This window comes from Denticeps clupeoides, chromosome 4, assembly GCF_900700375.1.
Source record: "Denticeps clupeoides chromosome 4, fDenClu1.1, whole genome shotgun sequence".
NCBI lineage: Eukaryota > Metazoa > Chordata > Actinopteri > Clupeiformes > Denticipitidae > Denticeps > Denticeps clupeoides.
In genome coordinates this window covers 21621501-21647862 of record NC_041710.1, presented here as the reverse complement: position 1 = coordinate 21647862, position 26362 = coordinate 21621501, and the positions used below count along the sequence as shown (strand labels likewise).

Sequence of the window (26362 nt, the reverse complement as noted above, 5' to 3'; positions counted from 1 at the left end):
GTGGCCCTGGAGGACACAAACACTTTGATTCACGCCACCTCAGCGGGGCTCCGCCCTTCCACCTTCTGTGAACTGCTCATCACGGTGTGTCTGGGGTCACATGGCCCAATGTCTGAGGTCATCCACCAGGTCACAGCCAGGGGAAGGTGGCAGGAGGTTCATGCAGGAGATAAACAGAGTCACTGCCACTCTTGACTCATACTGAAATGGGATGACTTGACATAAAAAGTACAGACTTTTCTATATATATGGGTTTCACACTGTCTTAAGAAGCCAAACCCTAAGATGTCCCAAACATGCCAGGATCAGCAGTCATTTTACTGGGGCCGCATGTACCAGAGAGAAAGTGACAACTGCAGACTGGGTACGATACTAAAGATTGAAAAACTGAAGGAAGTGTAGTAAAAGGGACCCCGGCTGTGACTGATCTCCATTACACGTTAATCTTTACTACCTCTATCAGAAAAGGGGAGTGCATGTCTGCAAAAGAGAACAGAAAAAAAAGTGAGGAAGAGATAGATGAGGACAGAGGGAGAGTCTTTGTGCTTGGGATGAAGGAGAGAATAAAAGGAAAGAAAAATATGATATTAAGGGAAGCAACCGTGCAAATATGATGCATTTGAAGTGATATAAGCCTTCGAGTGCTGAAAAGAATAGTGGGAAGACCGTGATTGGGGGAACAAAAAAAAGAGAGACGGATGCAGGGACATATACAGATCACACCACTTCTCCTCAGATGAACTCGTCGACAAAAAGAGAAAGCGCGAGTGACAGAAGTGTGGGGCAGGATGAGTGGGTGGAGGGTGAGGTGGATGCAGTGGTCGTGTGGTGACGTGGTGCGGTACAGTGTTCGCAGCGTGTGGTGCAACCACATCTCACAGTGCTTTATGTTCACGGAGCAAAGTTAGACTCTGGAGTTCACAGCGCTGCCTGTTACATGCCGCAATTACAGGCCTCTTTTACGTGTTTAATATCTCCCTGTTAAGGGACACAATCTCTCACAGGGTTCAAAGTAATTATGGCACATGGAACTGATTCCGCTGATTTAACCCAAATGGTCACTGTAATTTAAATGCTTTAGCAAAACGTGAATGGGGCAGTGATCAGTGGGAAGGCAGATAAAGACTGGAGGAAAACAGGAAGAAGACCGAAAGACAAAGGAGAACCACCAGACATGAATACAGATGCAGAAAATGTGTCAAAACTTCTGGTCCAAACATTGTTCCATTTTTTAAATGGCTGGTAATTATAAAGAAGTAATTTTGCATAGTAAACAAATGGTCAATTTTAAATGTCTGTTGTACATCTATAACTCATATGCAAAAATTTAGCAAGATTGCATTTACGGTAACATTTACGTCAGACTTATGCATTCAAATTGCACTGCAAAGATACAGCAGAGATTTACGGGTTTTCATTTTACGAGTGTGTTTTAGACAGTTGGTATAGCCTGTGGAAACTGATAAGTATACATAGAACATGCTTATCATTTTTCTCACGCCATTGACACTTAACACCAAGAGTAAGTTGTCATTTTATCATATTAAAAGTTGTGATTCACTCTTTTCTTGCAATTGTGATAGTCTTACACTGAAAAACACTTCCTTCTTCAGTTGCTGCCTGCCAACGGATAGGGCGCTGGAGCACATGGGTTATCATTATATCTTAGGTCCTGGCATCTAATTCTTCTGCATACACTTTTTCCCTCTAACAATTTCAGAAAGCTTGTATCATATATGCCTATATGCACAAATTATACGTAGTAACATTTATAAAGTAATGAAGACTCTTAAGTTTTAAATTAACGTAATTTCCATTTCTCTCCCCAGCCTGCACATCTCAGGAGATATCAAATAGGTGTACGTTTATCTTAACTTGACAAATGCTGAAAAATGGTGTGAAAAAAAACATTGGCCAGAGGTAACTTTCTCCGCATTACCTATGATTTGTAAACGCAGAACTGGAATTGTAAGCAGTACAACAATATGGAAACTGAAGTTGTAAGTAAAATTTGTGTTTCTAAAACAAAGATCGCACATCTGAACATAGAGTTTAGCTTCATAAAATTATGACATTGTGGGATTTCAGTATGATTACTTTTGACAAATGTATCTCCATAGTTTATAATGGAATACCCGCATGCACGTAGAGAGACCCATTATCAGTCCCAATGGAATGTTAATCCAAGTGTGTGACTTTAAAAGCTACATCGATGATCCAAAAGATAATTTCAGCACAGCAGAAAGTAGTCCTTCACATTTGTGCTGTACATGGTGGGCCATTTAAATGTATACACCTTAATAAAATGGGAATGGTTGCTGATATTAACGTCTTGTTTGTGGCACATCAGTTTATGTGAGGGAGCAAACTTATCAAGATGGGTGGTGACCATAGTGGCCATTTTGAAGTGGTGTATCCATATAAATGGCCCACCCTGTACAACAACAGATGTGGGTCAGACTAGTTCATTATTTCAGTCAATGCCTTTATTATTGTAATGTTTCTATTCAAACCATTTGCATGTTTTCAAATGAGTCTAAACGTTTGGTACTATGAGTATTAAAACCTTTACAGATCAAAGTGTTTAAGTCGATTTTGCTTATGTATAATCAAATAAGGCTATTTGTATCTATTCAAATCCATATCTACATGTTCCATTAGATTAAACTTCAGGTTAATGTCAAGATGCCCACTAAGGAACAAGGGAGCATGCGCGCACACACACAAAACATATGGCTCTTATACCACAGTAACCCAGGCATTAAATACTGGTGTAGGTGCCCAAATCCCTCACCTTAGGGTCTGTTTGGATGGGGGTGGGGTGTCTCCTGACATCAAAGGAGGTCCAAGGTTGTGAGCACAGACCACCACCCCCCAACCATACACACACACACACTGCTGGGAAGACAGATTGTATGGTTGAGGAAATATCTTGCACAACTGATGGCATGTCTCTCTACACACCTCCCAACCATATTCATGTATATCTGCCCTTCTCCCAGACCTTCCCTCCCGTTTTCTATCGTTAACCCCCTCCCTCATCTTCTTCCACTGTTCTGTCGCCCCCTCTCCTCCCAGCCTCCTCCCCCTCCTGTTCTATCTTTCCTTAACCCAATATTTTCTATCTCGCGGCCGTCTCTGACAGCGATGATGGATGTGCATTGATTGTGCTGCTGTGTTGGTGTGTGAGAGATTCTGACCAAACAAAGGGAGCATGGTCTAGATGGTCTAATTGAGAAGATGAAGGTGTGTGTGCCTGCGTGTATGCTGGGGAGGAAGATGGGTTAATTACTGCAGAAAGTGCACAGCAAATGGTATCATGGGTGTGCGTACGACAGCAGGCACAAAATGCAAAACAGAAAGACAAAAGCGGGGAAACCAGAAATGTACACAAACAAGCAAGTGAGAGAGAGTGAGTGAGAGCTCATGCACACAGACATACACATATGGAAGAGTTTGCTTTTCAGATGTCACCAGTAACACAGGTCCTGTTTGATGTCCGCTCTTTGAAGCGTAATTGATGCTTCCCATTTAAACCCCAGAAGAACACAGTGCTGCCACCGGCGGACAATGCAGCTCGCTTGACATGCACACTGGGCAGGAACGAACACTGACGAACGCTAAAGAAATACACTCCTTTCACATCTTAATTTTAAAGTTTAAAGTGCAACTCACTCAAAATGTAGTGAACAACCAAAATAACTGAATAAACCATGACGTGTGTGATGGTGTGTGTGTGTGTGTGTGTGTGTATGACCCTAACATATGGAATAATCGGAGTTTAAGGTCATGAAAGGGCACATCCTTCACATTTCTCCTTCCCAAACCAAACAGCACAGCACAAAATTACAATATATTACCAGTGACTATCACTATGACACAAAGAGAATATAACATACAAAAAAAAACATTATATAAAATGTAATATAGTGCTGAAAACTGTAGATGTGTACCCAACAGCAGACTGAATGTCTGTAAACACATGCAGTCCATTTCAGCGAAATGGACACAGACAGAGAAAGCAGATTAAAGAGGAAAAAAGAGAGGAAAATCGAGAGGGTGAAGATGAGAACACTGAAGCTGTGGAGAGATTGAGGGGATAAAAAGGGAGAGGGGAGAGAGCAGAAAGATTGAAGGGGTGAGAGGAGTGAGAGAGGAGAGGCGGAGTGGATAAAGAGCTGCTAAACCAGTAAAGATGGAGGTGAAAAGACAGAGACAACAGTTTATTCTTCAGTGTACGTGTGCTTGTGTGTTATATAACTCTTCATAGGGCTGTGTGTGTGTGTGTGTTTAACACATGAGGAAAAATCCTCTTACAGTCTGCCATGGGGAATTATGTAACAGTGTTAATCCCGTGCAACGCAGCAACCACTAGAGCCAGACACTGACCCCTGCCTTACACCAACATTTTTTGCACCTTTGTGAGGACATAAAAACCCATTTGTCACATTAGGTACACATTTCACCTGCATGAACCGCTACCGGTCGTTCCTTTAATAAATAAATAAATAAATAAATAAATAAATAAATAAATAAAAATCACACAAATAAGCATCTTCACCCTATTTCCTAAATAAAATTTCATTTTGTAAAAAATTTACAGCCTTGGACACCACAAATCATATATCCAGCTGCATGTCAAGGCTTCCCTCCCAGCCTACTCTCTGTGTAGCTCCTCAGCAACGTCAACTGCCAAATCCCACACCACGACATCCATCATAAATATTACACCGGCTATTTCCTGTTCTCGCCGCTTTCTGTTGCTAGGGCAACCGCCACCATCTTACCTTGGCCACTGCACATTATTGGCATGGATGTGAAATGTGTGGAGTGCAAAGCTTCAGTGTCCCTGTCTGAGACGTCAGTCAAAAACCATGGCTGAAATGTCAGCCATCTTGCCTGGTTAGCAGGGCTGTGGATTTGACACAAATGGTTGTTAAATTTGCACTATTATGGATGTTATACTTAAAAACATATTACCATTGCATTTGTGTGTTTAGAGAATTTATTGCAGGATTTAGTCCAAAAGCCGCTGTTTGGATGACAACCTCCTCCCACCCTAATAGATCTTTTGCTTGAGGATGCTCCAAAGGTTCTCAATAGGATTGAGGTCAGGGGGGATGGGGGTCACAGCATGAGTCTATCTCCTTTTATGCCCATAGCAGCCAATGATGCAGAGATATTCCTTGCAGCATGAGATGGCGTATTGTCATGCATGATGATTTTTTTTTTTTTAGGGAGAGCACGGTTCTTTTTATACCATGGAAGAAAGTGGTTGATCATAAACTCCACATGCTTTTCAGAGGACATTCTCACACCTTGGGAATGGGAACATCCTTTTTCAGTGGTTCAAAGTAGTTCAGTAGACCCAATGCCATTCATAGTTTAATAGTGAAGTTGACACTTAAATACACCTTGCAGAATCATTTGGAATGTAGGGCATATGTATGCCACTGCTCTTTTTTTGAATGGGAATCAATTGTTTGGCACTGATAACACACAAACTACAGATCCCATAAGGCAGTGCACACTTTGCTGACAAACTAAGTGCCCTATACACTGAGTTTGTACAGTTTGGTGACTTTGAAGCACAATTTTCGTCGGTTCATAACCCATTTGCCGTTGACAAGGAAACTGCTATTCTCCAGATTCAGCTGCAGTGTAAAGATAGTGTTTGACAAGGCAAGTAAAGCACTGCATCATGGGATCTGTAGTTTGTTATCAACACGTCCTATTTCCGAGCCATAATAATAGATCTATACAAAGTGATGTCACAGGACGTGGCCCGTGGGCCACAAGTTTGATACCCCTCTGTTCTAAGATGTGCCGGACTGGTGTCCACCAGGACCTGGATTGGTGAACCCCTGCTCTAGTATTAGAAATGCACCTGATTAATGAAATAAATGTAAAATATGTTCATTTTTAGAAAATCTATTTTCACTTCATTTTAAAATAGCTCATCAGTTGCACTGATCAAAGAGGCAATAAAACAGCCCTTCTTCATACTAGTGAATCAGCAAATTGACTAAATCAGTATTTTAAAACTTGTCAATGTCAAGGACCCTTATAAATGACCCAAAACATTTGCATATATAGCTGGATCCAGTGAGGAAGACTGAGTAAGTTTTGCTGCTGCCATGTTTCTCTGGGTTTCAAAACACTGTGATCGTTAAGCGGTGCCCCAGAATTGACACGTACCTGACCAGCAGTGTCACCAACACAGGGGTCCAACCAGCCTGAAATCTACTCGTATACACAGCGCCAGGGGACACAAACACAGCCTAGTGACTGGTCTAAGCAAACACTGGCATGTAACCAGTATGGGCATGCACAGCTCTCACACCCCCAAAACCCTGCGAGTTCCAGTAGAAGAGGAAGACGTACACAAAAACAAATCTCTTTCCCCCTCTCTGCTGTCAGTGTGTGTGTGTGTGTGTGTGTGTGTGTGTGAGAGAGAGAGTGTGAGTGAGTGAGAGAGTTGTCATGAGGACTACATCTTAGGCTCTGAGGCAGGAGGTCAGAGCCCATCTCCAATAGAGAAACGGAGCAGCCACTTGTTTCTACACCATCATCAGGGACAGTCATTACAGCAGAGTGTGAGAATGTGTGTGTGTGTGTGTGTGGGTTTTTTTTTTATGTGCAACAGAACCAACATGCTGGGTTGTATCAAGGTCTACGATGCCACAGATTTGCTGCCAGGCATGGGCTTACACATGCACGTGTGAACCAACACAGAGTATAGTCTACCTTCACTGTCTCTGAGGGTGTGCTCTCAAAAAAGCAAAGCACGCAAACCACATGCAGGGAAGCATCCACACACACAGTCAACAAAATGTGGGATTTGGGAGATTATGCACATGGGAACAGGAGTCAGGTAAACAGCTGCCAAACGCAGAGAACAAACGCCACAGCAGACACATGAACATTGTGCATGGGTGTATGTGTGTGTTTACTGGTACAAGATCAGACACTAGCCGGATTCAGTGCAACACTGGATGCCCACTGGGAGCATTCAACAATGAAAGGAGTTTAAAAACAAATAAATAATTTAGAAAGAAAAAAAAAACCTATATAAAAAGACACTTTCACGGCCAGTGGCAGCAATGTGTTGCCCATTGCCCACATTAACAGAAACAAAGCGCAATAAAACTGAAAATAATCTGACTTCCGGTGAAGAAAAGTTCAACATCACTGGTATTCTGATATTTATAACCATTTACCACTCAACAATTTTGGCTTACACAAACATAATTATTATCCCACAAAATATTTTTCTTGTAACTAAAGTTTTTTTTTAAACTTCAAAAACTTTAGTTAAATATATATATATTATATATATATATATCAGGTCAAACTGACATGGCTAATATCTTTACAGAGAGACCCACCCACTCCCACCAAGACGACGAACGTTAAATGTTTTATAGCCAGTCATCTGTAAATGTCCAACTGTACATAACTGAACACTAGAACTTAGGGCTCCAATGTTACTCTGGGATCTTTTCAATTAGTTAGAATCAGGATTAAAGAACACGGGGGCAGTGGTGGCCTAGTGGTCAAGGAAGCAGCCACGCAATCAGAAGGTTGCCGATTCAAATCCCGGACCACCAAGGTGCTCCCCGCACGCCTGTCACGGCTGCCCAGTGCTCACCAGGGGTGATGGTTAAAAGCAGAGGACACATTTCGTTGTGAGCACCGTGCGCTGTGCTGCAGTGTTTCACAACGACAATCATTTCGCTTTCATCAGTGTCTGGAGTGTGCATGTTAATTGTTAGTATTAACAATCATTTGCATTATTTATTAAAATATAAAATCACAAAAGAAAAAGTAGCAGTTACCTACGAACCTAGAACCAGTCATAGACATAGTTAATATACACCCTTACCGTCTGTATACTGTACTGTACCACGGCACCGTTCATACAGAAAGTGACGTCACAGAAATTTCTCCTATTACATCACTCCCATCCTGATCAAACAAACTATTTCCACTGGAAGTGATGTATTATTATCTTATGAAGAGCACTGGGCCCGATGCAAAACGACCACCGGTCCGGTTCACAAACCAGAGTTGATTTGGTGATTAAAGGTGCCGTATTAACTCCTGGTTCAGTTCATGCTTTTAATGCATTTTGCACGTCAAGTCGCCAGAGACTCTCCCCCCCAATCAGAGCACCCTGCCATTCCCCTACACGGGTGCTCATGGGAGGAGAAAATGTAGGAGAGATTTCAGTTTGCTGGGTCACTTAAGAAACTGCTTTGTGAAAATAAATAAATCGAAGGAAGAATTTGTTCCTTTGACTGTTAAAAATCTGGACTCTCATTCTGTCTCCCTCGCTTGTCCGGCACACGTCACACGAGAGCAAATGTGAGTGTTGGCCGACGAGGACGTGGGGAGTATTTTTAGCTTCCTGTTTGCAGATTACATGGGTATTTTTAGCCAGTGTTACCCAATCACAGACCCTCCCCTCCTCCAGGATCTCAACGTCAGACTTACACTCACGCCCACTTCCAGCAGCTGGGACCCCATGCGCCCCCAAAACACACACACACACACACACACACACACACACAGAAAGACGGAGTACAGATATGTCCCACTAGAGCATGTCCGTTACGTGGAAAACGTGAGATGAGAACGCGGAGGCAGAAAAGACGAGGAGGATAAAAGTGGGGGAAGGAAGCACGGATTTCAGAAGCAGAGTGTGAGAGACTGTGGCCAGACTGTGGCCCATACGAGTTCGTCTCACCACAGAATGTCTCTTCTCTCCTAACACCGGCAAAGAACGAACACAAATGCTCACTCGTTCGTTCCCTCAACAGAAGGGGAAAGACGTTGTGCTCCGCCTTTCTTCTTCCAACCAGTCTTTTATATCCTGCGCTTATTTATTTATTTACAGTGGACATTACATAACTCTCAGAACAGTTCACCTCTGCAATGAGAGCTCTCTCTCCCTCCCCCCCCCTCTCTCCCTCTCAACCCCTCTCTCTCTCAACCCCTCTCTCTCTCAACCCCTCTCTCTCTCAACCCCTCTCTCTCTCTCCCCTCTCTCTCTCACACACTCAGCCTGACTTCATCCGAGCAGACAGCCAGGCTGCATCACCATGACGACGCGGGGAGATTATCCGCAGGAAAGTCGGTCCCCAGTCAGACGGCCGGAGACGGAGCAGGAATTAGGGGACGACGGAGAGGAGGCGCCAGCTGTACGTTTAAAAAACGCGCACGAACACGAGGCGGCACCGGCCTCTGCTGACCCCCTTCACCCCTGTGATGGCGTCGTGGTGGAAAAAAAACACACACACATCAACCGCGGCCTCGTGGCTCCTGCGAGTTTTTACGTGGACGCGCAGCACCGGGACACCATGTCCCGCCGGAGACGCCAGAGCTCCGTACAAACGCCAAACGTTCACAGAGAGAAGCCTTAAAGCGCGAGTGTCTGTGAATATATAATATGTATATTAAATATAATATTGTGTGTGTGTGTGTATTTTCAGCTACAGAGTAGGAAATTCTCAAATTATTCATCGGACTGGAAAAAAAAAAAGAAAAAACGTGCACATCTACGCCGACGCACGGCGCGTTGGTTAGACAGGAAACACAGCTTCCGGGGAAAAACACACACACACACACACACACACACACACACACACACACACACACACACACACACACACACACACACACACACACACACACACACACACACGCGGCATGGGCCCGCGTTACTTCGCGAGTGGGGTCGGTGTGCGGCTGAACTGGTTATGGCGGGTCACAGTGGCCGCTGCTGCGGCGGCATTAACGCGCCATGAGCCGCGGAGCCGGCGGCTCGTCTCGCCTCCTTCTCCCCCGTTCGAGCTCCTCTTGAGGGGGCGTCTGCTCTGAAATATGCATGAACCGGAGCGGTTCGGCTTCCCCCGCTCTGTCTTTGTCCCTGGAAAGCGCCCATGGCGCCCGGTCCGGAGCTGGTCCTGGATTTACAACACCGTGCAAACACACACCATACGCGGCTAGTAAACGAGTTGGGAGGAACGGAGCTTACACCAGCGGGGACAGCGGTGGCCGATTCGGTAATAGGAAGGGTGGCGGTTCGAATCCTGAGCCGCCAAGTTTACATTTACACCATTTATCAGACGCCCTTATCCAGGGCGGTAGTTACAGGGACAGTCCCCCTGGAGACACTCAGGGTTAAGTGTCTTGCTCAGGGACACAATGGTAGTAAGCGGGATTTGAACCCGGGCCTTCTGGTTCATAGGCCTTCTGGTGGCTACTCCCACCCTGATGAAGTTGACGAAACGTGTCCTCTGCTTTTAACCATCACCCCTGGTGAGCAGTGGGCAGCCATGACAGGAGCCCGGGGACCAGCGTGTGGGGACGGTGCTTTGCTCAGTGGCACCTTGGCGGCTCGGGACTCTGATTACGGGGCCGCTTCCTTGACCCGCTAGGCCACCACTGCACCCCAAGGATGATGGGTTATAAAAGCAGGGAGGTGGCACCGTGTGCTGTGCTGCACTGTGTCTCACAATGACAAATCACTTCACTTCCACACCTCCACCTTCAAGGTGTATCCGTGTAGTGTAACTTATCTAGGCAGTGACATCACCGCACACACACACGCACGCAACCAGAATTTAAACCCCGACCCAGTCCAACACAGCCTAACTCTCCACAGAGTAGACGGCCCGAGCCAGAGAGCTGTTTTTAGCAATGGCAGGTTCTTCCTTGTTTGTGATTCTTATCGGACTATTTTTGGAACGGTCTGTTCCAACCAGGAAGTTGTAAAAACCGAGACCTGTCTGTCCCCTGAGGAAAGAAATATATTTAGCGAAGAAATAGCGACAAGAGAAAGAAATTGAGGCAGATCGAGTGTGAAAATGATTTATGTAAATGTATGGGTTCTTTTTTTTTTTTTTGCTTAAGCTGCACATTTGATGTTATAACATTAAAACAAAACAAAAAAAGGTTTGTGCGACTTTCCTCCCAGCATAAATCCACAGAGCTTCAGCGGACAGTGTGAATAGGAAGTGAACCGGCAGTTTGGTGGCAGGATTGCAACTCCAGAGAAAGTGAAAGTACGTACACGTAGTGCAGAGAAGTATGCAAAACACACACAAAGACGAACAAAGAAAAAAAGGAAAGTACAGACGTGAACAAGTGTGCGTGTGTGTGTGTGTGTGTGTGTGTGTGTATACGGGTGTAAATGTGTTGGAACAGTCAGTTCTCACCCCACCTTTCCATCTCCCCACCCGCCATCTTAATTTCTTATTACCTGCAGTATTATCAAATAATGAAGCACCCCGCCCGTCCTGGGCGAAGCGTCCGCGCCGGGCACTTTGCTGGAACACAATTACTCAGGCCGGCGAGCTAATGGCTATCGATGTGGCCGGGCGGCGCGATGCAGGGGAACATTCATAAAAATTTCATGGCATGAGCTCGATGAGAAGGTGTGGACGCAAAGAGAGAGAGAGAGAGAGAGAGAAGCCACAGCAAAACACAGGAACAATGGGGGCCACCTTGGCTTTTAAAAGATGCCCTGCGTGGAAAAACATCCTTATATTTATCATCAGGCCCCCGCTCAATGCTAAATTCACACGAAACAAAGGACCGTTGCTATGATTTACAACAGATGACCGTGGAAATGTCTGTCGGCCCTGCGTGGATTACATTTGATTCATAGATTTATGTTCTACTTCATTCTCTGGTGATTTTACTGGGGGAAAAACTAGCACGTTGCACCCAGAGTGCCGCCTACCTCTACAGAAATAAGAGAGGGAGTTAGGGAACACCTTTTTAACATTTTCTTCAATCACCAACTAAAAAAAAAAAAAAAGTAAATCCTGCAGCTATTCATGTACGTTCTACACACGAAACGCCAAGCAGAGGGAAGGACATTGTTGCATCAGTGGCTGTTCAGCACCGGAGGACTGTACTTTCAACCCCGATTCTAAAGCCGTTGCCAAACAGTAACTCTATATCGCCCCTAGAGGTCTCCAGTGGTACTACAAGATGGAGCAGGCCGATGCTACCTGGTTACCAACTTCACTTAATTCACGGGTGCAAAATTAACTATTTCCTCTTCACATTTTTATCTGTGGATAACTATAAACAAAAGAATTATTACGTGTAATATATGTAGTGTGGCGTGTACAGTACAGGCCAAAAGTTTGGACGCCTTCTCATTCAATGTGTTTTCTTTATTTTCATGACCATTTACGTTGGTAGATTCTCACTGAAGGCATCAAAACTCCACGTGTTCATTCGTAGTTATGTAAACATTGAATGAGAAGGTGTGTTCAACCATTTGGCCTGTAATGTATGTATATAATTATTAGTATGTATTATTCCTTTATTGTATTTTAATTGGATTGATCTTATATGCAATTTATACAGCTAGAGACACATTACTAGTGTACCAAATTACTAGTGTGAGTGCGTGTCGTGCTTGTGGAATAAATCTGATTGTGAATAGACGATTCCACCCTTGACAAAAAGTGTAAGCCCTTAATGAGCAAGAAACTCAGTTAACTCAGAGTGACTAATTTGACAAAACCTGCCTCTACTACAGAGTCCCTGATCAACACACTCATCTAGATCAGAGACAAATGGTGGGAATTCACTAGAAGTAATTTTGTGCACATTTGTGTTGATGCGTTGCAGGTCTGCCATGTGGCAGAATGGGGAAGAGTGTTGCAAACTAATGAGGAAGGAAGTGAACCAGTGAGAGGGGAAAAATGTACTGGGGGAAAAAACACACAGATGCCCAAAACAAATAGGTACCGTCTCTCTCCCTCCTTTACTGCTTCCGTCTGAACGTCTTGCATGCATGGACATTTACCCAGAAGCCTTTGTGACTGGGCACGTGTAGCCGAACTGAGTAATTCCCACTTAGTGCAAGAGCTGCAGGGCAACTGAGACCGGTTTAGGGTCCTAAACCCAGCAGGATGAAGCCTCAAGAATCCTGCGCTGAGCTCCATCCACACAGGGATTGCACATGAGCGTACACACACACACACACACAGTAACTAGGATGAAGTGTGTGTCTTAGAGGGTTAAGAGTAAAACAGAACGGGAGGGATGATTTGCAGACAATGTTGTGCAATCACACAGTGAGGTACGCATGCTCAAAAACAGCGTATATGCACGCGCGCGCGCGCACACACAACTGCATGTGTTGTTGGGCAATCACAGTGTTGCGCACACACACACACACACACAAAGAAAAAAAAAACACTATTAGGCAATCAAGATTACAAACACACACAGAGAAAGCAGAAGTGCACTCTCAAAAGTGCAAAAAGTCTGTGTGTGTGTTCAGTGTGTGTTCTTTGGACTACCCACAATTTCACGCAATAAACAAATCTTCATAACATACACCACTGAATCCAAAACCGAGAGCAAAATTTCTGTTCTTTGCGGCAGCTCATTTAACAATGATTGGCCTTACAGGTGAAGTAAGGCTGGATTTGAAGCACTCTTGGCTACGTGATACTCTGCTGAAATGTCACTGCCAGACATTTTTGAGTTGCACCGTGTGGGTGTGGCCGCGTATGACGCGCTGCGAGCCGCAATTACAGCGTTTGTGTCAGAGCGTGAAGCAACGTCACGGCATTAGAGGTCACACAAGCAAAAAACACACACACACACACACACACACACATGTGTGTGTGTGCAACGCACAGCGGATGCTCACACTGACGGTAACGTAATGCATGTGAAGCGGAGAGTGACGCCTCCAGCAGTTTAATTATCATGCGTCAATGGCACGGGCCGGTCTTTAAGTCATTAGACAGGCCACGGATCTGAGGTTCTTAATTATACATTGCATGGCTCCAACAGTATGGGCTAAAATCAATGAAAGCAGGGTCACATTTGATCCTTACTGGCATGTGCGTGTTTACATGAGTGCCGGAGCTGGAGCGGATGTGAATGGCGAGGAGGGTTTTCCAGTTCGTCTCGTTCGACGATGGAGAATGACCACAAACTTTCCTCCCACAGTTCTCTGGTTTGAAGCGGAGGTATCAGTAACGCTGTGTGGTCTGCTCAGGTGTGTGACCCTTCACGAAGTCCACCACCTTGCTCTCCAACACAGTATCAGCGCTACACAAATGCAGTCACTCATAGTTTGTTATTGTATGCATCATATTTAGTTCAAAAGTGATCAAAAGTTTATAGGCCTTTCAAAAGGTCATCAGAGTGAATGTGTCACACGGAGAATCAAAATTCCATCAAATTGCTGGCAGAAGACAGATCCTCCCATTCTGCAGACTCCTATGTATTGAAGGTTTTGCATGAGTGTGAAGGGGGAGAGAGTGTCGTGTTCCTGTCTGTCTGCAGAGCTGGTGGTCCAATCCATTACAGACACAAAAAGGAAATCAATGTATTGAGCAAACAGCAGAGATCGGGTACTGACGTCATTTTACCGTTTACAGCCTTGAACACGACTGACGATGTGATCGTAAAATTTATATTTAAAAAATAATCTGCGCCTTTAAATGAAAATCATATTTCCAGTCCTCTAATATCATTATAATTAATTTTCTTTTTTGAAAAGCACGGCAGGTTTTATACCCCCCCTCCCTCACGATACTTCTTTTTCGCAGTTCAACTATATTTCTACGGGTCGGTCAGTCCCGGCACGATTTCTGCTCCCTCTGCGGAATCTCACCGGGGCCATCGCTCCATCCCAGGGAGCCGCCTGCGCGCCGGACAATTACAGGCAGCAAATGGATCTTAAAATCCGCGCCGGGGGTTCAGAGCCGGACGCCATTGCTGCGCCGCCCGCTGAGCCACTCCACCCCTCCGGCCCCTGAATAGGAAGTGACATCGTCCTCTGACAAAGAGGCCATTATCTGATGCTCCTCCTGACTTCTGCACATTAGTGCAAGAAGACCATTACGTCCCGTCCCGGTGTCTGTGAGAGAGAGAGAGAGAGCGTGTGTGTGTGTGTGTGTGTGTGTGTGTGTGTGTGTGTACGCATGTGTTTTGGAAAAGAGCGAGACCAGCCTCACGGTGGGCCCATTCGTCTGAGCTCTGGCGGGGGTTCCTCGGGCCCTTTGTTTGGCGCGAGAGCTTTTGATCATATTAACACACAGCCCTGCTGAGGCCATCGGTGCAGCCGCAGCTCAGATGATGTCGTCATCGTGAGACGCGCAGATCGCCCGACTGCTGCTGGTTCTGTCCCCATCGCGCCCGCAGCCTCCGCAGTGGCAGTTTAACCTCCGCCTGAAGGTTAATGACGGCCATTCGGCGCAGAAGTCGTCACGGTGACCGACACTCGCTCTCGGTGTCTCGCTCGGCGCACAATAAAAACACGCACGTTCAGGAACCAAACCCCTCCTCCCGCTGCCAGCACTTGTCCCCGCCCAGTTTGAAACAGGATCCAGGAACTCTACACTTTAACAGATGTCCTGCGCCCTCGCCATGGTTACAGGGGAAGGAGAAGTTGGACACAGACAGGTTGTTCGGAGGACTGCGACGCCGCGGAACGAAAGCACATTTAACTGGAACAGTCAGTTCGGTAAACAAATCCCATTTACGCGTCGGTGGAGGTTCTCTTGCCCAAAACACGGCCCTGAACGACTCCGCAGGAAGACGGGGCTTCGTCAGTTACTGCTCCCCCCGCCTTCGTACGAATCTAACCGCAAAAGGCGCGTCTACAGGAAATACGTTCTCAGTGTCACCGTTTACGATGACTTGGGACCCGCTACAACCAGCCATTAATACATCACGGCCACAATGCCGTATGCCGCTTAGGCAAAATATTAGAAGACAAGTATCATACAATCATAATATACGGGTTAAAAAAAAAAGCCTTTCAAACTTTTGGATTTCCAAGATCAAGACCCCACATCCATTCTAAAAACGTTCCTCAGAAGCAAATAATGCATTTTAAACATTTAAAACAACTTTTCAAACCAATTCTTCTCAATGTGACTGCAGCAATCGCCTTTAAAATCGTGAAAACCTTTTCACACAATGAAGACGACACACGCAATCATGCAAACAGTGAATATAACTCATGTAGCATGACTCAGGGCAAATGCAACCCAATGGAGCCATACATTGCAATCTCATTCACACACTCACACACACACCTCAGTGGAATAATAAAAAGCACCATTCAGGCAACTGAATGACACGGATCTAATCCGCTGGCATCCGTAAACATTCCCAAGTAGCTGACAGGCCACGTCAGCCAACTAAACATGCAGTGCAGATATTTAATAGAAGCAGTATTTAATACTGATTCAAGGGGTTCTCGTGCCATTTAGCCAAAGTGGTTACCTGCACTCAGTCAGAAGCCGCATGAGCCCCTCTTCAAAGCTGCACAAGAAAACGGCTGCTGGAACCTCAAAAAGTGACGGCTGCGCGTCACGTTCCCAAACGCCAGGAAGAGTGTTCTTTTAAAAAGGTCTGTTCCTCACAATACTGATATTTACAGTGTCACACAGTGACTGGTGTCTTTGACTGCATCAAACCCGGTACAGGCGGCTCACGGAGTGACCCCGCCGAAGCCAGACAAGAGGAAAACTGTTCTTGATGGCAGTATGATGTCAAAATGATGCGAACACCAGTTTAATTATAACAATTAATACCATTCTAAAACATTAGTAAAACGTTACATCCCCGAGGGGGATGCGGTGACCAACTATGCCATCGTGTGCGTCTGGGTGGAGGGGACACGTGGTCTTGTTGGCGGGCCTAAATTAAAACCATCCACGGGCAGGCGGAGGTTAAAAGACAGAAGCGTCCGACCAGAGATGGCGGCGTTATTGACCTGCCTGCCTCGGTGACGCCCGGACTGTTCACACACTTTGTCCTACATTCCGACACAACATGTGGACATGAGCCACAGCTGAGAGGTGGTTGAACAGAAACACATGGAGCCTACATCCTGTGTGTGTGTGCGCACTGCAGCTGCCTGCTCCGTAGGATCCTCACCCATGACATGGCCCACGAAGTGGGACAAAAACCAAAAAGGGTTTTCGCTGCTGAGCCCACCTCCCACGCCTGGACCGTTTTTTAACCCGTAGGATTAACCTGCGAGGGCATTTCAGGCCGCAGAACTCTGGATCTGTGCAGCAGCACTGCAGAAAATTACGCACGAGCGGCGTGAAGGTGATCCAGACTTTTATTCCGTGACTGCCGTGTTGGCGATGTGTGTTCTGAATCTCGACAGGCTTTCAGCGTATTCATTTATTTATTTACAATGAACCGGCGAATGAAAATGTGAGATAAATAATCTAATATATCTATCGGCAAGTTATGCAGACCAGCAGTCAGACATTCCACGCCAGGACTGCTTCGCGTGTTTGCTTTCAAGAAACATTCAGGCATCCAGTTCAAATTCCCCCGCATTTTTGTGGGTAAAAGTGTGTGCGTGTGGCTTAAATGGGACTTTAGACTTTTAAAAACTATTCAAGTGCACCCCTTCATATTAGCCTTGGTGACGTGTGACCGTGCCTACTCCTGAGCCCCAACTTCCTCATTCCCGGTTTTCCTTTCTAATAAACAGGCGGGGCAATAAAAATGGAAAAATAACCAGTCAAATAAACGAGTGAATAAAAGGGCCTCTCGGGGAGTACTCTCGAGCAACGCTCTCTTCGTGTCTCTGACGTCACCCACGGCCTGCATGCTCCGATGCCAACTCGAAAGTTAAATTTAGCAACCGGGCACGTCTCCCAGACAACATGGAACAATGCGATACCACGAGTCCTGTTTTACTGCCGCTCCTGAACCCATGCTAAACTGTGGGCGTGCACGAGTGTGCACATGCGTGCGTGCGTGTGTGTGTGTGTGTGTGTGTGCGCGCAGCTGACGTTTCGGGGAGGAGCTTGTGGAGCCACGGGCCAGACCTCAACACAGAGATAACACAGGAATGGAAATGTACACAGAGAAGAGAAGACTAGCACAGGTCCGAATCCAGCTCGGAATTATGCTGTGTCATGCGAGTACACATTTTACCCTGAAGTGAGGGAGGATTTAAAAAAAATTTTAAAAAAAGACAGGAAAACTAACCGAATGACATTTTAGGGACCTTTTAATAGAAAGCTGACATTCAATTGCATGCTTCGTTGTGGAAATGTCTTTTTTTTTGAAGGCATAAAGCCTTCAGTTTACACTCAGTTTAGAGTTCTTTATATCAAGCCCTAAAAACTCCCAAACTACGTACATTTACAAACATTGTATTTATCGATCCTTTTATTAATAAAATATCACGTCACTACACAGATGTTCTGTATGAATTGGTTACTATGCAAGACAGGAGAGACTTTGTGGCTCACAGAGGCTAGAAGAATTAAAAACATGCGACGACAATGTGCACTGAATAAATATTTAGAAGGGTAAAAAAAAAAAGGAGTGAGCAATGAAAGACGGCTGTAGATGATATATTGGGACAAGGTGAACCTCCGAATTGAACATGACTTCATACAGCCACCTAGCTGAGCACTATGGATATAGTTTAGTTTCATAAATAAAAATCACACCACTCACAAATACAAAATGTAAAAAGATTCACAAATACAATGAAGGACATACAAATAAACGTAACAAATGCATTTCTGCGACTCGACACAACCGTCAGTGCAGCTACATTATTCACCAACCAGTAAAGCTGCATTGACAAAACCACCGAGTGTGTTTGTGAATACACTTATTCATTTATTTGTGGATTTTTTTTACACTTCCCTGACGGCGCTCGATTCACAAAATGCCGGTCAAATGTCTCCGGCGTTTACAGCCAATCACAGCTAGTGGTGTTCGAGAGTTTGATTTCATGTTGACGACATGTTGTGGTCTCTTTGAAGGAATTGGGACAAGCCATGAGTATCTCGCAAATCCTGCAGTGTTATTTGTGGTCGTAATGGAGTTTCTGCTCAATTTAAGTGAAAGTGAAGTGATTGTCATTGTGATACACTGCAACACAGCACGCGGTGACACAACGAAACGTGTCCTCTGCATTTAACCATCACCCTTGGTGAGCAGTGGGCAGCATTGACAGGCGCCCGGGGAGCAGCGTGTGGGGACGGTGCTTTTGCTCAGTGGCACCTTGGCGGATCGGGATCCGGGGCCGCTTCCTTAACCACTAGGCCCCCGTAATCAAAGCTTCCCCTCTTGCTCATGACACGTGACCGACGGACACAGACAATCCTGGTGTGTGGACAAACCGTGGACACAAGAATACGATCTGAAATTCTCGTAACAGGTTAACAGCAAAATCCTGACTAACCCAATGAAGAGGGAAGATGTTAAAGTTCAAATGTCGGGGAAATAATATAAACACATAAACATGGTCTGGGGTGACGCGCCAAGCGAATCGGTGTGATGTGGCCGATTCCTGCTGGTTATGGTCTGTCGGGACACGCCCGTGTCCACTTGTGTCTGGTCACAGATGCGAACATGTGCGATATAAAATGGTCCGGTGACGGACAGCTGCACATGAGCTTCCCTTCTTGTTGGGTTGGAAGGACGTCGCCGTGAACCTGCTCGGAGAACTTCGGGCCGTGGTCCTGCATCCAGGGTCGGTCCAGACACCAGGACGTCCGTGTTGACACGCGTGACCGACGGAAACTCGGTAACGACCACGACACAGCGCTGCAGGATCGTGAAATTGGTCCCGATACGTTTTATGAAACTTGTTTTCATAATTCCCTCCAAGAGACCATGACAATGTGCAACGTTGTCAGCCTGAAATCAGACTCGAGAACACTTGTGGCTACACTTGCGATTAAAAAAAAAATAAAAAAAATACCCACAAATAAATAAATGAATAAGTGTGGTCTGTAAGTGCAGCTTTGTGGTACGTCCCTCCGTTCACGTGGGACTCCGGTTTGTTGGCGAGGTTCGACTCCTGCGCCTTTAAGCCGCGATCCCCCCTCGGCTCGGAGCGCTCGCCGCCTCCCGGTTAATGGGCGGCTCGGTGTAGCGTCCACGGCGGCCGGTGGGAGGTTCGAACCCGGGGAGCCGGGCGCCAATACACATGTAGAAATGCAATCTAGGGACACACGCGAGCGCACATCAAAAAAATATATTTTTTTTTTGCCTCATTAAAATAAAGATTCGCTTTAAAAATGACACGACGAAGGCGTGAAAACCGCAGCACGGCGCACGGATCCGCTTGAAGTGGGGGGCTAATCATTCCTCCTAATAATTTCCCCACCTTCCGCACCTCCCTCCCTCTTCCCCTCGGCCCTCCCTCCTCTTTTTAAAGTTCACACACACACACACACACACACACACACACGCCTCGGCGGGAGCCGCTGTCGTCTCTCCTCCATACCGATCATAGCACCAGACGGAGCGGTGACGCGCGGAGGAATCCGCGTCGTTCTTACATCCGAGCTGCGGCGCGAATGCACGTCTGTACTAAAAAAAAAAAAAAAAGAAAAAGAACGAAAAAAAAAAAAGGTCTGAAACTAAACACTGAGCGACACACTTAACCCGGCGTCGCTGTAGCGGGGGTCTGAACCGGAAACGGGCGATGCTGGTTGTAGTGTGTGTGTGTGTGTGTGTGTGTGTGTGTGTGTGTGTGTGTGTATGGGGGGTGGATCAGCTGTGACATCACACAACTTTCTGACACACACACACACACACACACACGCCGGGCAGAAGTACGGAACTTTTTTGAGACTCGGTGCCTGCTGTTGGTTTAAAAAAAAAAAAAAAAAGTTGTCAGACCGCAAAAGTTTTGCTTCGAGGAAAAAGAAAAAGAAAAAAAAAAGTTGCAAACGCACCACCGCCGCCGCCGCCATCCCGCCTCCCGCCCCACCGGCCACTCACCGCGATCAGCGTGCTGTTCCTCTGCTCCGCGGTGGGGGTCGAGTCGGCGTCCGGCTGCTTGCTCGGCTGCTTGGCGCCCGCCGACTTCTTGGCCCGCTGCTCCAGGCTGCGCTGGTACAGGCTGACCGTCTCCCGCCGCTCGATCTCCAGCTGCTCGGCGTGCGCCTGCTGGTAGCGGCTCTCGCAGCTGACGTGGTGCCGCCGGCAGCCCTCGATCCGCTGGCGGAGCCGCTCCACCACGGTGCTGTGTTTGGGGATGGCGGCGGGTCCGGGTCCGCCGCCGCCGCCGCCCGGGTTCAGCGCGCCGGTGTTGATGCAAATGCTGCTGCCGTTGGCGGCAGCGGGGGTCGCGAAGTCCCCCATCATCCGTGCGGGCGAGCACAGTGTTTCTGGGAGAACTTTTGTCCCCGTCTGTGTCTCTGTCGCCGCTGGTCTCTCCTGGGAAGGCGGCCGACGGGAACGGAGGGGACCGGGTTCAGATGACCGTGAGCGGGCGGAGGCTCGCCTCCTCCGGGAGACGCTCCGTCTCCACCATTCAACACCCGTCCAGGAACGGCGTGCCCCGGCGCGCCAGGAAGGACCGAGCCAGCCCGTGCGGCCGCTCTACTGCGCCACCGCGGCGCCGCGCACCATCCGCACGTCGGGAAACGCCGCGCTCGCCGCCTTATTGTTGTCCGCTAAGAAAAAGTTTTGCCGTGCGCAGGGAACGGGCTCCGGAGGAGTTGCGTGAACTTGCATTTCACTGAGCTGGACGGGGAAGGAGGGGGAAAAGAGTTCAAATCGAGCCCGGCGCGGCGAGGGTCTGCGCGCCGCGCTCGGGGAGCCCGGGCCGTGCCGAGACGCGCCGGAGGAAATTCGCGGGGACGCCGGTCTGCTCGTCGCTCGCAGCTGCTGCCACCATCACAATAATCAAGTACTCTCCCCCTCCATGGTAGCGGAGTGATATTAGGACGAGAGCCGAGTAAAACCAGCCACGGAGCGGCGAGCGGCCCGGCGGCGCGGCGCAAGACGCGGCGCGGACGCGGATCCGGAGCGCTTGTAAATACACGCGAGCTGGCAGCGCCAGGTATTGCAGCGCGCACGAACGAACAGGCACTAAATCGTGCCGTTTTTACGATGCTGCTGAAGCCCACGAGAAATATAATAACAATAGTAATTGTTATATTTGTCTTTTTCACTGTTTGGTCGCGCCAAACACGCCCGACGCTGTGAAACCCAGAAATTATTTCATGTTTGTAGCATCAAGCTGAAACACTGCAGCGTGTTTCATCACGAACTGCACCAAAATAAAATTAAGTTACATTCAGTAACAATCGCAAAGTGTGAACTATATGCAAAATGCAGAGCAGTGATCAGAATTTAGCTCAGCAGTAATGCAAGAAGGGCTGAGAATAAGTGCCTTCTCCTAAAATAAATGCAGCGACACATGGACACTATCATACCAACGCGTAACACAGAAGCTGTGTACATCATACAAGCTTTAAATGAACAAGATTTGTACTTTTAAAAAGTCTCCCTGTGTACCTTAATTAACCAGGGAAGAACCGATAATACATGTTTCGCTTCTCTGTTCCATTCAGGCATAATTGTTATTCAGTGGCAATAAGCTTAAATGTATGGGAACATGCTTAATGAGTTTCACAGGATAATGATAGTTTGTGAAATTGGTCGGTTTCATTATGTAGTTTATGTAATAAGTGCACAAACCATTTATACCTGCCAATGGAAGGGAACTCCCAATTCTTTCTTCATGTAAATACAGTTCACCCTATTAAAACTAGGTCATAAATATATAGGTATATAAGTGTTTTTGGACTTGTAAAAAGTAAACCAACAAGGCCAGTAAACAAGCTTTCCTAGGGAGGTAAGTTTATTGCCCAATGAAAATAGCATTGCTTTGCACCCAAGAAATGTTTCTGTCAATTTCATCACGCCCTTTTTGTTAGTCTGTAAGAATGACAGAAAATGACAGAATCTGTAATCTGTCTCCCTCCAAAAATGCTTAATAGGTAGTCCCTTCAACAAACTCGGGCAAATTGAAGTAATGTCTAGCTGTTGCATGACTCACTGGCAACATAAGACCTTAGCCTACCTGAGCATGTTTTTGGCATAGGCTGTACATACAGAGCCATGCCTACTGTATGCAGGGCTGGACTAGGCAGCAGCAAAAGCCACCACTAGGGGACCGCGTTCATGCCAAAGCTTTCAATGAAGGCCTGGTAAAATCACTAAAATTAAGGTCAAATTTTGTTTGGAAAAATATTGGGAGAAGAAAGTGGGATTTTGCATCTTTTCTGCCTTTATGAGCTTCTACCTAATAAAAAAAAGATGCCATGCAGACAAGACAAAGTTTTTTATTTATATATATTTATATACATACAGTACAGGCCAAAAGTTTGGACACACCTTCTCATTAAAAGTGTTTTCTTTATTTTCATGACCATTTACGTTGGTAGATTCTTACTGAAGGCATCAAAACTATGAATGAACACATGTGGAGTTATGTACTTAACAAAAAAAGGTGAAATAACTGAAAACACGTTTTAAATTCTAGTTTCTTCAAAATAGCCGCCATTTGCTCTGATTCTCATTCTTTCGATGAGCTTCAAGAGGTCGTCACCTGAAATGTTTTCCAACAGTCTTGAAGGAGTTCCCAGAGGTGTTTAGCACTTGTTGGTCCCTTTGCCTTCACTCTGCGGTCCAGCTCACCCCAAACCATCTCGACTGGGTTCAGGTCTGTGGAGGCCAGGTCTCCACTTTTTGTTAACTACATAACTCCACGCATGTTCATTCATAGGTCATGAAAATGAAGAAAACACATCGAATGAGAAGGTATGTCCAAACTTTTGGCCCTGTACACACACACACACACACAGACACATTCACATTCACACATATACATATACATACACACACACACACACACACACACACATATATATACATATATATGTGTGTGTGTGTGTATGTATATGTATATGTGTGAATGTGAATGTGTCTGTGTGTGTGTGTGAGCTTCAAGAGGGAAAATAAAGAAAACACATTGAATGAGAAGGTATGTCCAAACTATATATATATATATATATATGTGTGTGTGTGTGTGTGTGTGTGTGTGTGTGTGTGTGTGTATATATATATATATATATGTACCCAGGAAATTTGCACTAACTCAGGGAGAGCAACTCTGCAGGCACAAAGCAAGAGCCGGGATTCAAACTCACAACCTAATCACCGCGCCAGAGCATAGCCCCTAACACTCTCCAAACCCGTCATATAACCTAACCTAGCTAATGCAACTCTCCAACTAGCTTGCACTTTAGCCTCTTCTGCTGAGCACTAGTCTATTTTATACTAGTCAATTGTAATTTTGCACATCACAACTTTGCACATCTCCTACCTCATAGTGTCATTTTCTGCTCCTTGCACATCTGCACATCATACTGTGATTTCAATGTAATTTCTTCTGTACACATGAAATTAAACCCTTTGAATCTGTGAACTTGGTTTACTTATACACTTTCACTTAAGAAGTGAAAACAAGGTTGGTCTCATTCTACATTGTACAGTAGATATGTTTCTCAATACATTTTTGGGGCAGTGGTGGCCTAGCAGTTAAGGAAGCGGCCCCGTAATCAGAAGGTTGCCTTTTATGCAAAGCACCGTCACCCCACACTGCTCCCAGGGCGTCTGTCATTGCTGCCCACTGCTCACCAAGGGTTCACTTTAAATAATGTAATAAAAATGCAGTCTACTACTATGTATCATTAAATAAGTTTATTAAAATTATGAATGTATGTTTGAATTAATTACACAGAATTATGTTAGTAACCCTGCTGGAAAAAACAAGCTGGTCAACCTCGTAATGAATACCAGGACAACGCTGGTCACTCATCCTAGGTTGTATGGCCAACTAACTAACGTAAAAGTTTAAAGTTAAAGTGAAGTGATTGTCACATGTGATACACAGCAGCACAGCACACAGTGCACACAGTGAAATTTGTCCTCTGCATTTAACCCATCACCCTGTGTGAGCAGTGGGCAGCCATGACAGACGCCCGGGGAGCAGTGTGTGGGGACGGTTTGCTCAGTGGCACGTCAGTGGTCAACTAGATGAACTGCCGAAAACTCTTCTGGGTACTGTCTACTTTAAAGCCAAGAAGCCTTTACAAAGAACTGCTTGAAGAAAATAAAGCTCAGACCTATCAGGACGTTCAGAAAAGAGAATCAAATGGCAACACCAATGAGATTTTGATGGGTCCATCACAGAAAACTTGTGTCTCCATAGAACAACAATTGTATAAGATGAATATTATATGATCACATTTTCCCCTCGTGGCATTTAATGAACAATTGGAATAAGCAATGTGCACATGAAGGCAACATGTTTTGTATTAGAATGTCTCAGGAGCAATGCTGAACTACTTGGAAGATTTACTATGAGCAGCAAGGCATTTGTCTGTGTATGCATGGGTGGGGTCTTAAAATTGATAGGGCTTACAGCCCCAACAAGGCTAGAAACTGCCCTGTGTTTCTCTGTGTGTTGCCTATTGTGCAAAAAAATCTCATGGTATTCTCGAGGATGGTGAATGAGGGTGACATGTAAAGATTTCATTGTGCCTTATGCGTAGGTGTGTAGGAAGGCTTGAACCGCAATGGGATTTTGTGCACAGCGCACATATTTCGGTGAAGTTGGTGCTGCACTTGTATACAAAAGTTTTTTCAAAAGTGTCTTCTCGTGTAAAGGAGTGATCCCACAGGGACGGCGTGTTGTGAATGGAGAAGAACACCTTTATGAAGAGTTGGAGAGAGAGAGAGAGTGAAGAGATGTGAATGCGTAACCAGAACATGTTTGTTGAGCAATGTTAAGTGTGTCTGTTTGCTGCATGTGTAGGTTTCAGTGTGCGTATGCGGCGTGTAACTGTAATTGGTGCTGCTGCCCAGTTCAGTCAGCTTAGTGCGGCAAGAATGACTGGAATGTTGTCCACATACACACCACCCCCACGCACTCCAACGGCACTAACAACACACACCACTCCCAACTACAAGTGCTCTGTCCTCCCTCTCTTTCTCTCTGACCTACTCTTAATTTGACTCCACACGCTCCCCATTCAAATGTATTACACCTCTTTTTTTCTACACAGCCAAACATGGGTTAGTGTACATTATGGAAAAAGGAATGTAATTGTGTATGTGAGTGAATGTGTTTTCAATGTATTTTAAGTTAAAGTGACTCACTAGGTAGATTGGAGTCTCATCTGTGACTGTAAAATCTTTAAAAGTGTCTGTGCTTGTTGGTTTTCTTTCTTTCCCAGTCACCCACGACATTAAAGCCACCTTCCTAATATCATACCCCTCAGAGCCGTCAAGGCTTGGTCCCTATATGACCTCACAACCTGTGGTATCTGGAAAGACATTAGATTTGTTTGAGCAACACAGTGATGCACTGTGTTACTCTTACAGTAGCTGTCCTTAATGAATGGACAGATCTTTATCTCTCTAGACAGCATGAGTGACATAACAACATTCAATTTAAATGATTTTTACAGCATGTAAACATATAAAATTTGAATGAAAGTGTAGTGAT

The 26362-nt window shown here is 45.8% G+C and overlaps 1 protein-coding gene across 3 annotated transcripts in view; it reads right to left on the bottom strand.

Moving 5' to 3' along the window:
- The window catches only part of maml3 (mastermind-like transcriptional coactivator 3), a 91231-nt gene extending 69468 nt beyond the window's left edge, over positions 1-21763 (bottom strand). The window contains exon 1 of one of the 3 annotated variants that reach the window (XM_028977815.1): positions 20779-21763. In XM_028977815.1, the coding sequence (XP_028833648.1) occupies positions 20779-21144 (366 nt within the window). In that variant the 5' untranslated portion in view covers positions 21145-21763. Of the gene's footprint in view, positions 1-8749; positions 8931-20778 lie in introns of those variants that run through there. The other 2 variants (XM_028977816.1, XM_028977817.1) reach the window with 2 other exon arrangements.
- Positions 21764-26362: the final 4599 nt, after the last annotated feature.